The sequence below is a fragment of the Triturus cristatus genome, chromosome 1_2, assembly GCF_964204655.1.
Source record: "Triturus cristatus chromosome 1_2, aTriCri1.1, whole genome shotgun sequence".
NCBI classification, from domain to species: Eukaryota; Metazoa; Chordata; class Amphibia; order Caudata; family Salamandridae; genus Triturus; species Triturus cristatus.
In genome coordinates this window covers 449,919,212-449,933,710 of record NC_140580.1, presented here as the reverse complement: position 1 = coordinate 449,933,710, position 14,499 = coordinate 449,919,212, and the positions used below count along the sequence as shown (strand labels likewise).

Here is a 14,499-nt window from a genome sequence, read left to right as displayed (position 1 = left end):
TGCTAGTCATCCCTAAGTAGACCTTATTGCCTAAAGGCAGGGTGGATGGTATAGTGATAAGACCCTGAATGTTATTTTCACCTTAGCAGGGTTGACTGCTCCATAGGAATGTATTGGGACACAATATTACATTTAATAAATGTTCTCTCCGACTATGGAATAGCTACAAATTCAATTTTTGGACTTTGTGAAATATATTTTATTACAAACCCTATTCCCTAATGAAGTCAGAATTGTAATAAATATTTTGGAAGGGGGCTTTTATGAGTTTCCTTTTTCCCGGTTTGAAGTCCCTGGAAGCTAAATCTGCATTTTGTTCTCTTGCTTCTGCCACCCAGTAAATAGCATTTGAATAGGTGTGAACTTGCTCTCAGGAACAAATGATAAGCTGACCTGAATGGGCACAGATTACCCATCTAAACCTGAGAGTATATGCAGGGTGGGGTTGGGAGTATTTGTTTTGACATTTGAGTGTCAAGTCCTGCTTAAATGTCAAATTCTACTTGACAGGCCTGCTGGTGTGTTTTGGGGAACTTTTCAAATGTGGGAAACAGAGTGGCAAAACAATTTGTTTGTATCCAGTGTTGGTTGGTGAAGACTTTACTTTTGTTCTACCCGATATTTCTCTCGAAGTTGTTGTGGCTACTGAACCTGCCAAAAACTATTTTAGTATTCGATGTGGAAGTTCACTAGAATTACCATAGTATACTCCCCACGTGCGCACCTAGCCCTCAGAGCCAAAGGTTAGTGTGGCCGAAGACTTCAGCAATTGTGAAAATGCTCAAAGTGGGTAGTTCTGAAGAGGACTGAACCTGCTGTCTGAAACCTGAGAAGAGTCCTGGAATCTCTATTTGGTACTCCGGACAAATAAATGGACTCAAAGTGTCATAAGACTGACCTCCTGTTCAAGCTACAGGGATATAACAGGCTCAGAGGTCTCTCCTGCAACTGCCCAACTAATCAGTGGCATCTGGACCTGGATTGGACTCTACCCAACACCCTGTGAGTCCCTAACTGCCTCCTGTAAGGTCCTGGGCGGCTGTAGAAGTGTGCTCCTTTGGTGGCTTGAGACTTAAAGGACTAAGTCAGAAGGTAAAATCTTTGACCAGGACGAACCTGGTTGGCGGGTCAGGTCTGCACTCCATGATCGGCCTCAAATTGCGCCTAGATCCTTGTGTATTGCAGTCATGGCTCATCATTGGCATTTTGTGCTTTTTGGTGCTATTAATACTTCAAAATTTTAAAAATCATATCTCTGGTTACCCGTGTGCTCATTATTTTGATTTCATTTTGTTTAGTACATTTTAATTATAACTGTTTTTTTGTTTCTCCTTGAATACTTTATACATTGCCTCAAAGTTTTATCCTCTCTGCTTTGTATCATAGCTACCAGGGAGTTGAGCTCAGGTTAATTTAGTGACTTTGAGGGTACAATGTAACAAGGGTTGTGACTAGTTAGTCCTCGAAGTAGGTAGTCGCCCACCCCAAATAATAATCCAATTTATTACACCCATATTTTATATTGTCAATGCCCGAGAAATGGGTTGTCAAGGAAACTGATCATAACTGATGTTCCTGCTTTTATCTGGTGAACAAACAGCTGGTCATCAAGGAGCCATTGCAACCACTGTAGCAGTTTAGCACTTACTTCATCTTTAAATTATTCAGAATTCCAGAGCTGCAAGTATTTGCTGGCCATCCTTGAAGCTTGCCGTCAGGGATACACAGCACGATAAAGATTCCATTTCCAATGCTCCCAATTGGGTCAAGAGTGTCAGACTGAACATGTACTTTTACATGCTCCAGCAGTAAAAACCCTAAATTGTTGTTTTTACTGTAGAAAGGCTAGTAGCCCCATTGTCAAGTACAGCGTTACAGGCTGACACCTCAGCCCTGCTAACTTCTGAAAGGGATTACTAAAGTTGGTACTGTAAGATGTTAAAAGAATCAATACGTTAAGTCCAGTTTAATGGTTAAATCGAATTTAAGGTCACTGGTTGGCAAAGTGCAACTTTAGAAGTTCTAGTGCCGGTGTTGTACTCTGGGTCTGTCCTGCAGACGAATTTCTGCCATCCTAGGGAGATGTGCTTACGATTCCCAGGAAAGATAACAATAGAGGCCTGCCACTGGAGGAGGTGTTACCTCCCAGAGGTAGGAAGCCACACGGGTGTTGGCTCAAAAGGCAAGCCGCCTTTGAATGGGAAACACTTGGGAGAGGGGCTGCTCTATTGTGTAGGTTGAGAGGCTGGCAGTAGGAACAGGGAAGGGAAAGTCAGTTGTCAAACCTGTTTTCCAATGGCATGCAGCCACACCTTAGGGTTGGGCTAGGGAGCTCTGTACACCAAGAGCGCGGTTCTGCCATGTTTGTAGTGGGAAGAGTAGGTGCATCTTGGGATAGATAGCTGCCACACTTCGCATGGAGTGGTCCTCACGAGGAAGGGAACCTGGTAGCCCATTGGCTACCAACCGCATCCTACCCGGAGGGCATTTTCTGAGCATAAATAGGGCACCCTTGGCTCCCAGAACTCCAATCTCGACTGGACTGTAAGAATGACCGAAGGAAGACTGCCTTGCTGCACGATGGAACCAGCATGGACTGCATCTGCTGATCCTAGTGGCTGGCAAAGGAGGGACTGTGCCTTCTGTGTCCTGCTCCAGGAGAAGCCGCCTCTTTAGCCCAGCCAAAGACAAGGAACTCCAAGGGTCAGTGAGCTGGCTCCCGTTCACAGCACATGGGACACAACAGCTGTGAAGTCTGCTGGGGCAAGGTGGTAGCCCAAAGTCTTCCATCTTCCTCCACGCAGCACCAGGACCCAACATACAAAGTTGCACTTATGTTTGTTGTTGTGAGTGTCGTCTAGTTGCAGCTGGGACCCCCAGAGGACGAGTTATCGATCCAGGAAGGACTGGCCTGTGACCACAATACAGGGCAACCAGTAGTCCAGTGGCGACTCGGTTTCTGCCAGCACGGACTAGACTATGAGAAATGTGACCAGGACTGCCTCCTACCCTTCGTGTACCTGCGAAGTAGTTGCAGCAAGACCTCCGTCTACCACATTGCATCGACAGCATCCTTTGAGCATCTTCAGCATCCCTCACCTCTTGCATCTGGACCACTTCCACATGAAAAGCCCTGCAATGGATAAAATGGCCTGTCACTGACTGAACTACTTTAGTTACTGAAGTAATGGTCTCTAAGGATGTTGCTGGTCCCTCCGACTGGCTCCCTGTTGGAGGTGCTTGGCTAAAGTGACCGCTTTCCGGCTAGCCCAGACTTTTGGTGAAAACGTTTCTAAGTGTCATATTCCTTGAACTTGCCAGTGTTTGTTCGCGGTTGATTGAAATAATCCGATTTACTATACCTTGTCAATTCTATAGCTCCAAAACACTCCGGTGGATCTTTTTTGTTGTGATGTCTAAAGATGCATAAAAATAGTCTATTTTTATAAATTGGTATTTGATTTCTTTGGTGTGTCAATTTCTTCAATTGTTTTGGTGCTGTTTAAATGCTTTATATTTGTTTCCTTGTATAAACCTTGCTGCTCAGAGCCACAGGTACCCAGGGTTGAGCTTAAGGTCTATCAAATGAAACTTAAGGGTCCTGCAGGGGTTTGGTAAGTGTATCACATGGTGAGGTTGCACAAGCACATCATATAATGCTCCCCATTCCCTCCAAGTGCTGATGTCTGCATTGAAAGCAAGCAAGTATTTGGTACCCAATCTATAAATGTAGCAGCATGAAGACATTGAACAGGCATACCGCTATATATATTGACCTTAAAAGTTGTTATATCACTGCATGGCCACCACAAGAGGCCACCTTTTCCGAAGAAGCATAGTCTTACATTTTGGGAGACCATTTTGGTGGAAATTGGAGCTTTTCCAGTTTCTATTGGGGAGAAAAAGAAAATGCTGCACCTAGCCTACCTTCAAAAATGTATCCACTACAGTCTGTATATTCCACATCAGATATGGATCCCTCTGCAGACCTGGCACCCGCACACCTAGCAACAGGCACAACTTGCCGACAGGAGGGTATGTGATTAGAGGGGATACTGTAGAGTACACAGCCCTAGAGCTGTACTTTGAAGAAGCATCTCAACTTATTGACACCTTTTCCTATCATGTCGTTATTGTAAGGGCTGCAGGACATAGCAAAATTCTCCCAGATGGGAAGCAGGAAGAGGAGGAAATACCCAGGCTTCATTGAAAACTGAGAAGAGCACTCTGTTTCTCCGAATATTAAAAAGCATGCTAAAGTGCTATTTGGGAAAACTTCAAAGACCCATTCAAATTAAGTGGTTACTCAATGAGCCAAAAAATGTTAAACCTGTGTATCTCGTGGTAGATTGTGCTATGAAAATAACACTCACCCATGATGAGGAAAGTAAGAAGAGTTCTGATGCAAGAAGTTTTGTTGCGATGGTAACAATGGGTGGTATATTGCTAATTCCATGGACCTGCAGTCCAAGTATGGCAGGAGCCAGTGTAAGGAGATCTAATGCGGATAAAAAAAAGGCCAAAGAAATCAGAGTGGAAACCAATTTCCAATGGTAGCCTCAGGTGTGCATTGACTGCAGCAGTCATGCCTTGAAGGAGGTCAATGCAAGTATCCTGTTGCCACATTGTGCTTGGCTAAGAATTTCTGGATTGTTTCGAAGTCTAGCCACACCAAATGTCTGCTCTGTGATGGGTCATCTTTTTAGACCCTCGGGTAGATTACTTGCTGGAGAAAATAAAAGGCTCTGATACAGCAAAGGCAATGGATGTCCTCTAGTACCAACAACTAAAATCAGGCGACCACAAAACGCAAACCTCGCTTATATCAAAACCAAGGATTGACTGTACCAGGCTGTGATATCAACCACAGTGACTTGCAGGAGAAATGGGTCTCCAGATTAAAATTTATCGCTATATGTTAAGTATTTGTTTCTGAGCTATTTCTTCTCAATTCATCATGAACTGAGCTAATGGTCTTTATTTCAAACCTCACCTCTGTTATATGCATTTGGTACACAAATCTCATGCTGCTTATAATGTATTCACTTGTGCCATGGCTTTGTGACTCTTAATGTTTTTTGGTTCATAGTATTCATCCTTTGTATCAATTTCTGTAGCAAAACAAAGCAAGAAAATAGATTGTAAATTCAGCACTTTAAGAGTGGTTAAAGAGGAGAGGTTTTATGAACTTGAAGGTCTATGGAGCCACAATAGAAGTTGTATTTACCCGAGGATAAAAGGAACTCCCTGTCAAACACTGACAATATTATATTTTCGACTACTGCTAGATTCCCTTGCAAGGCTTACATTATTTCATTAAATTGGTGTGGCCAAGACACTGGTATTGGAGACTGTCTTGTATTTTAGACCCACTGAGCTATAGATCGTTTTATGTTTGGGGATTTATAAAGAGCAACAGCTACTCATTGAGTGTTCCTGCGCTATATTAGGTACAAATACTGGAAATCACGGAATTTAAAACATGGAACTGAAAAGCCAGGTTTAGCAATCTTTTAAAAACAAAGGTATCCTCAGCAGCCCACAACTGCTGTGGGAGGGCGTTCCAATCTTTGGCGAAAAGATGAGAGTAAGAGCTGCCACCCTATCTTTTACCTCTAAACTTGGGGATCACAACCCAAAGAGAATTACATGAACAAATGGATCTGGGTAGAAAATACATGTTAGAGATGAAAGCAGTGTTCTTTTATAAATTAATGTTTTAAACCACAGAATATATATATATTTGTCTAGCTGGATGCTTGGAGGATAGAATGCGGAGTGCTTCAGAGAAGCCAACGGTTCAGGCCTACATGAGGTTTTGCACAAGCATTAGTACTGAATTAATGTTTTTATACTTGTATGGTCTAGTTAGATGGAATAAGGTCATTTTGGTTGATATATGCTCGTTTCTTTGTTATTATTCTAATAGTTCTGTGCACTATTTTCTCTTCAGAGTCAAAAGCTCAGTATCGTGCAACGAAGGGGAGCTGAATTTACCATATCAGTAATAGCAAAACATTTTAGCTCCAACATAGTCAAGGAATTGCCACAGCTATGGGAAGCCATGGTCGGACCATTGAGGAATTATATCAACATACAAAGTTTTGGTATGTATTAGTGAAACTAGTGGTTTTTGTTTGTTTGAATGTAAAAACATGGTTTTGATATGGTGTAAGCTAAATGTATGTTTTGACAGATGGAAAAGCTCTCCTGGAAAAAGGTGATGGTCCTGCTCAAGAGCTGGTGAATTCGCTTCAAGTTTTTGAAACAACAGCAGCTTCAATGAGCCAACAGTTACGCCCATTGGTAATTAAGTTAATCGCAAAGAGTTTAGATCTGCAGTCTCTGTATATACCTGTTTAAAAAACATTAATGCTGTGATAAAATCTGATTCTCTGAGAAGTATTTCTTTGAGCCCAGAAACAAACTTACCTTAGAGTATGTGGAGGATGGGAAAGGTGATTAGGAGAGACTGTGAAATATTTCCCAGCATAGCACAATATATTGATTTTCTGGTTGACATCAGCAGGCATTATTCATTTCTAAGTGTGGATGTATAATTTGGGGTTTCTGTTTACTTGAAGAATTCCAGGGATATTTTTATGGAAATAAGCGCTATCTCAGGATCGAGTGAAGGGAATCCCCACTTTTGCCTTCTAGAATTTCCTTTTAGATTTTGACCCTGCAGACTTTCTATGATGAACTGTTTAGACCTTTGTGGTAAACCCCATTACGCAACAACCCCTGCGCAACAGCATAGTCCCTCTTGTTCACACAGGTGGTTATCAGAAGGCCAGGAGACTTGGAATAAATTATTAGGGCATCTTAAACTTTTGAGCTCTTCTGTACATACTAGTAGAAACTGATTTACCAGGTCCCTGTGATTTTCATCAGAGTTGCTGGCAAATAGACTTCTAATGGGTACTTCAAACTGCAGATTCCTCACCTTAGATTACTCTCCAGGCTGGATCTGGAAACATTTCTTCATCAATGCTCCTATGTGCTGCTAGGAGGTGCATTGCCTCTTTGCACCACCCCATCTGAAAGAAACACGTTAGTTAGATTCCTTACTTTAGAATATCCCCAGGCGTCAGGCTGGATCCGGAAAGATTTTTCGCCAGCAATACCCTTGCGCGTCGCTAGGCGTCGTCTGCGGCTCCGCGTCCATCGTTGGCGCCGGGATGACGTCGTCTGAGTACTTAGACGCCGCCCTTGCGCGCTGACGTCAGTTCTTCTTCTTTTTTCCGCGACAGTAAGCGCAGATCCGGGAAGAGTATACCCTTTAGTCACTTTTGACTAAACTTTTTGGTTCATTTTTCGAGTCGACCCCGACTCCTGGTGCCAGTAGGGATGCCCGGTTTCAAGCCGTGTAACGCCTGTCACCGACTGTCGGTTACGGATCACCACCGTCGGTGTCTCTGCCTTGGGGCCGACCATGATGCCGAGTCAGGCCCGACTGCCGGGCCTTGACCTCGAAGGCTAGGCGGGAGCGGTCCCGCAAGCTCCTCGAGGTCCGGCAGTCGGCTCCGCGCCTTAGGTCCCAGTTGAGGGATCGGTCGCGGAGCCGTAGCCATCACTGCTCGTCTGGTTCGAAGTCCTCTCATTCAGGTAAGTCGAGGCACAGTAAAAAGAAGTAGAAGAGGCGACCTCGCTCTTCTGACTCCCCTTGCTGGTCGCGCGACTCGGCTGAGTGTTCGGGTGGCACCACCCGCGTGGCACCATCGGAGTCGCATCTGGGCCCCATACCCTCCAGTCCCTGGGCCTAATGCGACTCCGGAGCAGATCCGGAACTTCATCGTGGCCATGAGGAGTCTCGCTCCGCCGTCGAGGCCTGCCGGTGCGCCTTCGGGCCCTGCAGGTGCGCCTTCGGGCCCTGCAGCTCCGACGGGGAGGCCTAACGAGCCTCCGGCGCCGTCGTCTACTTCGGTCCAGACGCCGCAGGCCCCCGTGGGATCCAGGCCGATGCCGGTTGACCTTACGACCCCTTCGCCGGCCCCTAGGGTGCCGCCCCGGCACTGTCTTTGGACGATGTCGGAGCGGCGGCGTCTCCGGCGCCGATGGATGAGCAATTCATCTACTGCCCGGCTCCGACCTTTCAACCTGTCTACCAGGAGTCGGATGACTGGGACGACTGGGAGGGGTCTGAGGACCCTCTGGCACAGCAGTGCCAGTTTGATCAGGACTGAGCAGAAGAGCTGGGGGATGCCAGTGGTCTCGACACCTCCCCTGACACTGGCTTAATCTCTCCTCCCTCCGTGGCTACGGAGGAGGGTGCAACCTATTCTGTGGTGCTGCGCAGGGCTGCCGAAGCCCTTTATCTGGAGCTCCCTGCAGTGGCCGTGAGGACTAATCTCCTCACTGATGTGCTTCAACCGCCAGTAAGCTCTTCGGAGCCTCTACTGCAGATCAATGAAGCCCTGACTGACGTTCTGATGGGCACCTGGTCCAAGCCCTCCACAGTCACTCCTGTGGACCGGAATGTGTCCCGGCACCACCGCCCTGCACCGGGCGACCCCAGCTTTCTGTCGGTGCACCCCACCCCCGAGAACCTGGTTATCCAGGCCTTCCCGTCCGCTCCTCCGGATCGGGAATCCAAAAGGTTGGAGCAGTTTGGGTAGAAGCTCTTATCCTCCCTCAGTTTGGGGTTGCGGTCTATCAACACCGCGTGCCTTTTGGGCCGTTACACCCACTCCTTGTGGGATACAGTGGTGTCCGGAGGATGGCCGAACACGGCTCATCCAGGATCTTGCTGAGAAGCGGGATGCAGCACGGTACTCGATTCAATGTGGGCTTGACCTCACCGACTCGCTAGGTAGAGCGATTGCGACGACGGTGGCGATTAGTTGCCACGCCTGGCTGAGATCCACGAATTTCTCGGGGGATGTCCAGAACACCTTCATGGACATGCCCTTCGATGGCCGTCGCCTCTTTGGCGACAAAGAGGATAGTGCGCTGGAGCGCTTTATGGACTCCAGGGATACTGCCAAGTACTTGGGCCTCTCGGCCCCGTGCCCGCAAACTTCCGCTTTTCGCCCCTTTCGTGGCCAAGGGAGGGACACCCGACACGTCCGTCTAGCCACAGGCCGCAGAACCAGCCTCAACGCGGTCGAGGACGTGGATTCTGCCGGGGCGGAGCAGGGGGACAGAGCCGGTCAGCCCACGTCTGCCCCAGCAGCATCTGCCTCAAAGCCTTCCTCGTCCGACCTTTCAGGCCCATTCCACACCAGTGAGAGGCAGAGTTCGCCATCACCTGCTCCACTGGCGTACCATCGTCGGACAGGTGGGTGATGCAAATTGTCTGATGGGGCTACTCCATCCCCTTCGAGGCGACCCCTCAAGCCATGCCACCGCAGTGCCACCGCATGTCGGGGGATCACTTGCAACTTCTGCAGGAGGAAGTTACAGCCCTCTTGGCCAAGGGGGCCATCGAGCGCGTTCCTGGCCCAGAAGTAGGGTGGGTTGTTACTCACACTACTTTCTGGTCCCCAAGAAGGGCAAAGGGGGCCTACGCCCTATCTTGGACCTCAGGAGCGTCAACGCCTTCCTCCAGAAGGGGGAAGTTCAAATGCTCACCTTAGCTCAGGTTCTGGCTGCCCTAGACCCTGGAGACTGGATGGTAGCGTTGGACTTGCAGGACGCATATTTCCACATCCCCGTCCTGCGGGCCCACCGGCGTTACCTGCGGTTCATGGTAGGCCACGAGCACTTTCAGTTTACCGTGCTCCCCTTCGGCCTCACCAGTGCCCCTCGGGTGTTCACGAAAGTGATGGCGGTGGTTGCAGCTCATCTGTGCAGTTTAGGGGTTCCAGTCTTCCCCCTATCCCGACGATTGGATGTTGAAGGCGGGCTCGCCCCACACAGTCGTCTCCCACCTCCAGACTACGGCCGACCTCCTGCATTTGTTGGGGTTCTCCATCAACGTGCCGAAGTCGCATCTGAGTCCCACCCAGAAGCTCCTTTTCATCGGAGCGGTTCTGGACTCTGCGCAGTTTCGGGTCTATCCTCCGGAACAGCGGGTTCGGGATATTCATGCTCTGATTCCGATCTTTCGGCCTTTATCCCGAGTTTTGGTCAGGTTGGTGCTGCGGCTGCTGGGTCTGATGGCTTCCTGCATCCTGCTGGTACATCACACGAGGTGGCGGATGCGGGCTCTGCAGTGGAATCTGAAGTTTCAGTGGGCCCAACATCGAGGCAACCTGTCCGACCATGTCTTGATCTCGGATGACACTGCAAGACAGTTGCAAGACAGTGGTGGCTCACGGACCGCGATTGGGTCAGTGGCAGATCCCTCGCCCTACCCCAACCGGAGCACGTAGTGGTGACGGATGCGTCCCTCCTGGGATGGGGGTGGGGGGGGGCACATGGGAGAGCCGGAGATCAGAGGCCTCTGGTCTCCGGCGGAGTCCCGGCTCCATATCAACCTATTGAAGCTGCGGGCGTTCCGGCTTGCACTGAAGGCATTCCTTCCGTCTGTACGGAGAAGTGTAGTGCAGGTGTTCACGGACACCACCACCGCCATGTGGTATTGCAACAAACAAGGCGGGGTGGGGTCATGGACCCTTTGTCAGGAGGCTCTGCGCCTCTGGACATGGCTGGAACATCAGGGCATCTCCCTGGTGGCTCAAGACCTGGCGGGCTCTCTGAACGCCAGGGCGGACGAAATCAGCCACCGGTGCATGATGGATCACGAATGGTGTCTGAACTCAGACGTGGCGCAAGGCCTCTTTTGGCAGTGGGGAGAGCCTTGGTTAGATCTATTCGCCACCGAAGAGAACGCGCAATGTCATCCGTTCTGCACATTGGAATTTCCAAGGCGGCACTCGCTTGGAGACGCCTTTCGTCGCAAGTGGAGTTGCGGTTGTAGGAAGGTGGATATCTGACTATGGTTACCCCCAACTTTTTGCCTAGTGTCTAGCTGGTTTTTCGACTTAGCCTGAGACCCTGAATGGCAGGATCTCAGGCCAACTATCTGCTCTCTCTTTTAAAATGGACTCCATGTACCCTAGGTACATACACAATTGGTAAGGATCACCTTATTGGACCCTGTACAGTGTACCCAGGGCATAGGTGTACCCTAGGCCTCCCAGGGGCTGCAGCATGTATTATGCCACCCCTGGCCTGGCCTTCCAATCCGACACAACTGGCTGATCACTCAGGTGGGGCAAGGTCGTGTAATCACCCCTTGCTTAGATATAGTATGCCTATATCTACCCTTATATATAGACACATGTGTACCTATCAGTCACTCCTATGGCAGGCCTTAACAATCCTGGAGGCAGAGTACTTGGTAATATGTGAGATGGTGCTCTGCCTGTCTGCAGCTTTCGGAACCATGTCCTTATAGCTGTTCTATGATATAGCCTACCATATACTCTTAAAGTGCCTTATAATCTTAAACGGTTATGGTAACTATGGTTTGGCTTTATCAAAACATGTCGTGTAAGGTGTCTAACACTTTGGAATAATACCCCCATACCATTTCTGGTGATGAGGATATTATTCCTCCCTTCTAGAGGGAGAGACATGTTAAAATCCTACTTTGCTGTCTAACTCTAACCAAAGCCTCAGCATCACAAAATGGATGCTGCTGCCACAGACACGAGTCTGACCTCCTGCTGCTGGGAGTGATCCCGGCAAGGGAGGCTTGGACAATAGGTTTCCTGCTTGGGAAGGTGCTAGCACCTCCCAGACAGACTTTAGTGTATTGGGGCAGGGAAGGCTGAAAGGAATGAGACATGCCTGGGGCACACAAGGTGTCCCATGCATAGTCCAGTTCAAACCGGTGCTGGGGCACTCCAGCCCCAGTCCTGGCGCGAAACTGGACAAAGGGAAGGGGGTGTAACCACCCCCCTCCCAGGTCCCACCCATAAGGCGTGACCTAGCAGGTAACCCAGCCCCCCAGATTAGTATAAGAGTGGTAGCTGGGCCCCAGGAGATTAGATTATCCTGAACCTGCAACTTGAACAGAAACTCTGGACCTTCGACATTCAACAAAAGCAGAAGACTGAAGAATCTCCCTTGTGGCCAAGGAGTGGCTACCCTGTGCAAACTGGCACCATCAAGAGACTACCCTTTGCTTTGCTGAAGTTCTACGAGGGACCGACTGCAGAGCCCGACCAGAGCCTTGATTTCCAGACTTCTCCGACCCTGATCCACATCCACAGCCGAGCTGAGATCCGTGGAGGCGACGAGAGACGTGGGACCGGCTACCTGGGAAAAGTGGCAAGTATCTTCCAGCGCAGCTTCTGAGGCACCCTCGAAGTTGTGCACCGGAGATTGAGAAGCCCCAACCCCAAGCACCATCTGCAACAAAGATCAGCCCCCCACACTCCACGAGTCCTGCGTGGGGCCCTTCTGCATTTTCCTGCTTGCCGCGTCTGTCCGGTTGCTTGCCCGTTGGATAGCGGCCTTTGTGACGATACACCTTGAAATCTTCATTGCTGGTTTGGCTCCTCCAGACTGGCTCCCGCTTCTTTGCAAAAGAGAAGCACCCCAGACCTTCCTGGTCTGCACCAGAAACAAGTCCTCTGTTCTTCGTGGGTTCCGCTTGCCAAGGCTTGGTGAGTCCTAGTTCGACTTCAACGCCGCCGACAGCAAGAGCCTTCGTGGGACAGCTCGCCTCCTGGTCCTGGTTGTCCTCGACGTCTCCTGGTACCCGTGGCTGCAGCGACAAGCTTCACCTTTCACCTGCAATCTTCACGACATCGCCTGGTTCCTTCCTGGGTCCACGTGGTCACTGGCTAGTGACCTTGACTCTGTCCCTTCTGCTTGCAGGTATCCTCTCTTCTTGATCCCAGCCTTGGGATCCACCGGACACTCTTCACTGACTGCCTGTCAGCAACTTTCCTTCAGGCATCCATAGAAGTCCACAACGAAACCCGACGCAAGTTCACACCTATGCACCCACAGCCCGTGGGCTAGGTAACTTGGGTACTTCGGTGCTCACAAGGGTAGTGACTATCCTAGGGTCTAGTTTCCGAGTCTCGACTCTCTAGCTGCTTTAGAAGTGTCCTTAAACTGTTAATTTCTAACTGCTAGTAATTCTATCGACTTTTACGCGTGAGTGTTTCCACTCTGCACCTGAATCCCGTGGGCCTCCCACTTCCTAACTGTTGCTAGTGTAGTGTAGCCCCAGCGATTCCCTAGGCCTATCCTATTTCCGTAACAGTGGTCCTTATACCACTTTCTTAGTATATGGTTTGCGTGGCCCCTAGGGCCTAACTGTATTACTTACCTGTGTGACTTAATGTATGCTTAAATAAGACTGTGTTGTAATTGCCTCTAATCTCATAAAGAGTGCTGAGGGTTTGACTAGAATAAATACATTTTATTTTATATATATATCTGTTGTGGTGTCCTTTCATTTGGTATTCAAGGGATTATATATGGTATCACAGCTGGCTTCACATGCCATTCAGAGTTTAGCCTAAGACTGCTCTTGTCCATGCTACCACTAGGATAGCTGGTCTATAAGGTTGACTTTACAACCAATCACCATAAGGGTTTGTTTGGACTGATATAAGGTGTACACTAGAATTAGCGACATCATACATCAGGCCAACTTCTCACAGCGGTCTGTTGTACGCCTTTCCGCCTATACCACTTCTGTCCAGAGTGCTAAAGAGGCTGAGGCGCGAATGGGCCCCAAGTCGTCCTTGTGGCTCTGGATTGGGCACGAAGATACTGGTATCCCGAGCTACTCCAGTCTATCAATCGATCCCCCGATTCGACTGCCTCTTCAGGCAGACCTTCTGTCGCAGCAGCAGGGGACGGTCCTTCACCCGAACCTGTCCAGCCTCCACCTCCATGCGTGGAGATTGAGCGGCGACAGTTTATGCCATTTGACTTGCCTCCTGAAGTCTGTGATGTCATTCTGGCAGCCAGGCGTCCCTCCACTAAAACTGTATACGCCTGCAGGTGGAACAAATTTGTGGCATGGTGCACAGCAAAGGTTGTGGATCCCCTTTCCGCCCCGCTTTCTGAAGTTCTCCTCTTTCTTCTTTCCCTGGCCCAGCAGGGCTCTGTTCTGGGCACCCTCAAGGGTATCTTTCAGCTGTTTCTGCCTTCTTACGGCTTCCTGATCAGCCTTCTCTTCAAGTCCCCTGTTGTTGCTAGATTCTTTAAAGGCATTACTCGTATGTTTCCTCCTGTCCCTTTCAAAAGCCTCAGTGGGACTTGAACCTGGTGTTAACCTATCTGATGTGCGCTCCTTTTGAGTCACTTCATAACTGTCCTCTTTGTCTTCTGACTCTTAAGACTGCTTTCCTGGTTGCCATCACCTCTGCCAGAAGGGTGAGTGAGCTCCAGGCTCTTTCTTCTAAACCTCCTTTCCTCTTTGTCCATCCGGACAAGGTTGTTCTCAGGACTAGTCCTTCCTTTCTCCCTTAGATGGTAACTGCCTTTCACATCGGCCAGTCTGTTAAGTTGCTCACCTTCTTTCCGCATCCCTCGAAAGAGGAAGAGAGGCTCCACCGTCTGGACCCAAAACGTGCGCTCTCC

At 49.1% G+C, this 14,499-nt stretch overlaps 1 protein-coding gene across 2 annotated transcripts in view; it reads left to right on the top strand.

The window, feature by feature from the left end:
* The window catches only part of BTAF1 (B-TFIID TATA-box binding protein associated factor 1), an 852,875-nt gene that overhangs the window by 581,415 nt on the left and 256,961 nt on the right, over nucleotides 1-14,499 (top strand). For both annotated transcript variants that reach the window (XM_085606166.1, XM_085606165.1), the window contains exons 22-23: nucleotides 5,954-6,107; nucleotides 6,197-6,306. In XM_085606166.1, the coding sequence (XP_085462292.1) occupies nucleotides 5,954-6,107; nucleotides 6,197-6,306 (264 nt within the window). The remainder of the gene's footprint in view (nucleotides 1-5,953; nucleotides 6,108-6,196; nucleotides 6,307-14,499) is intronic.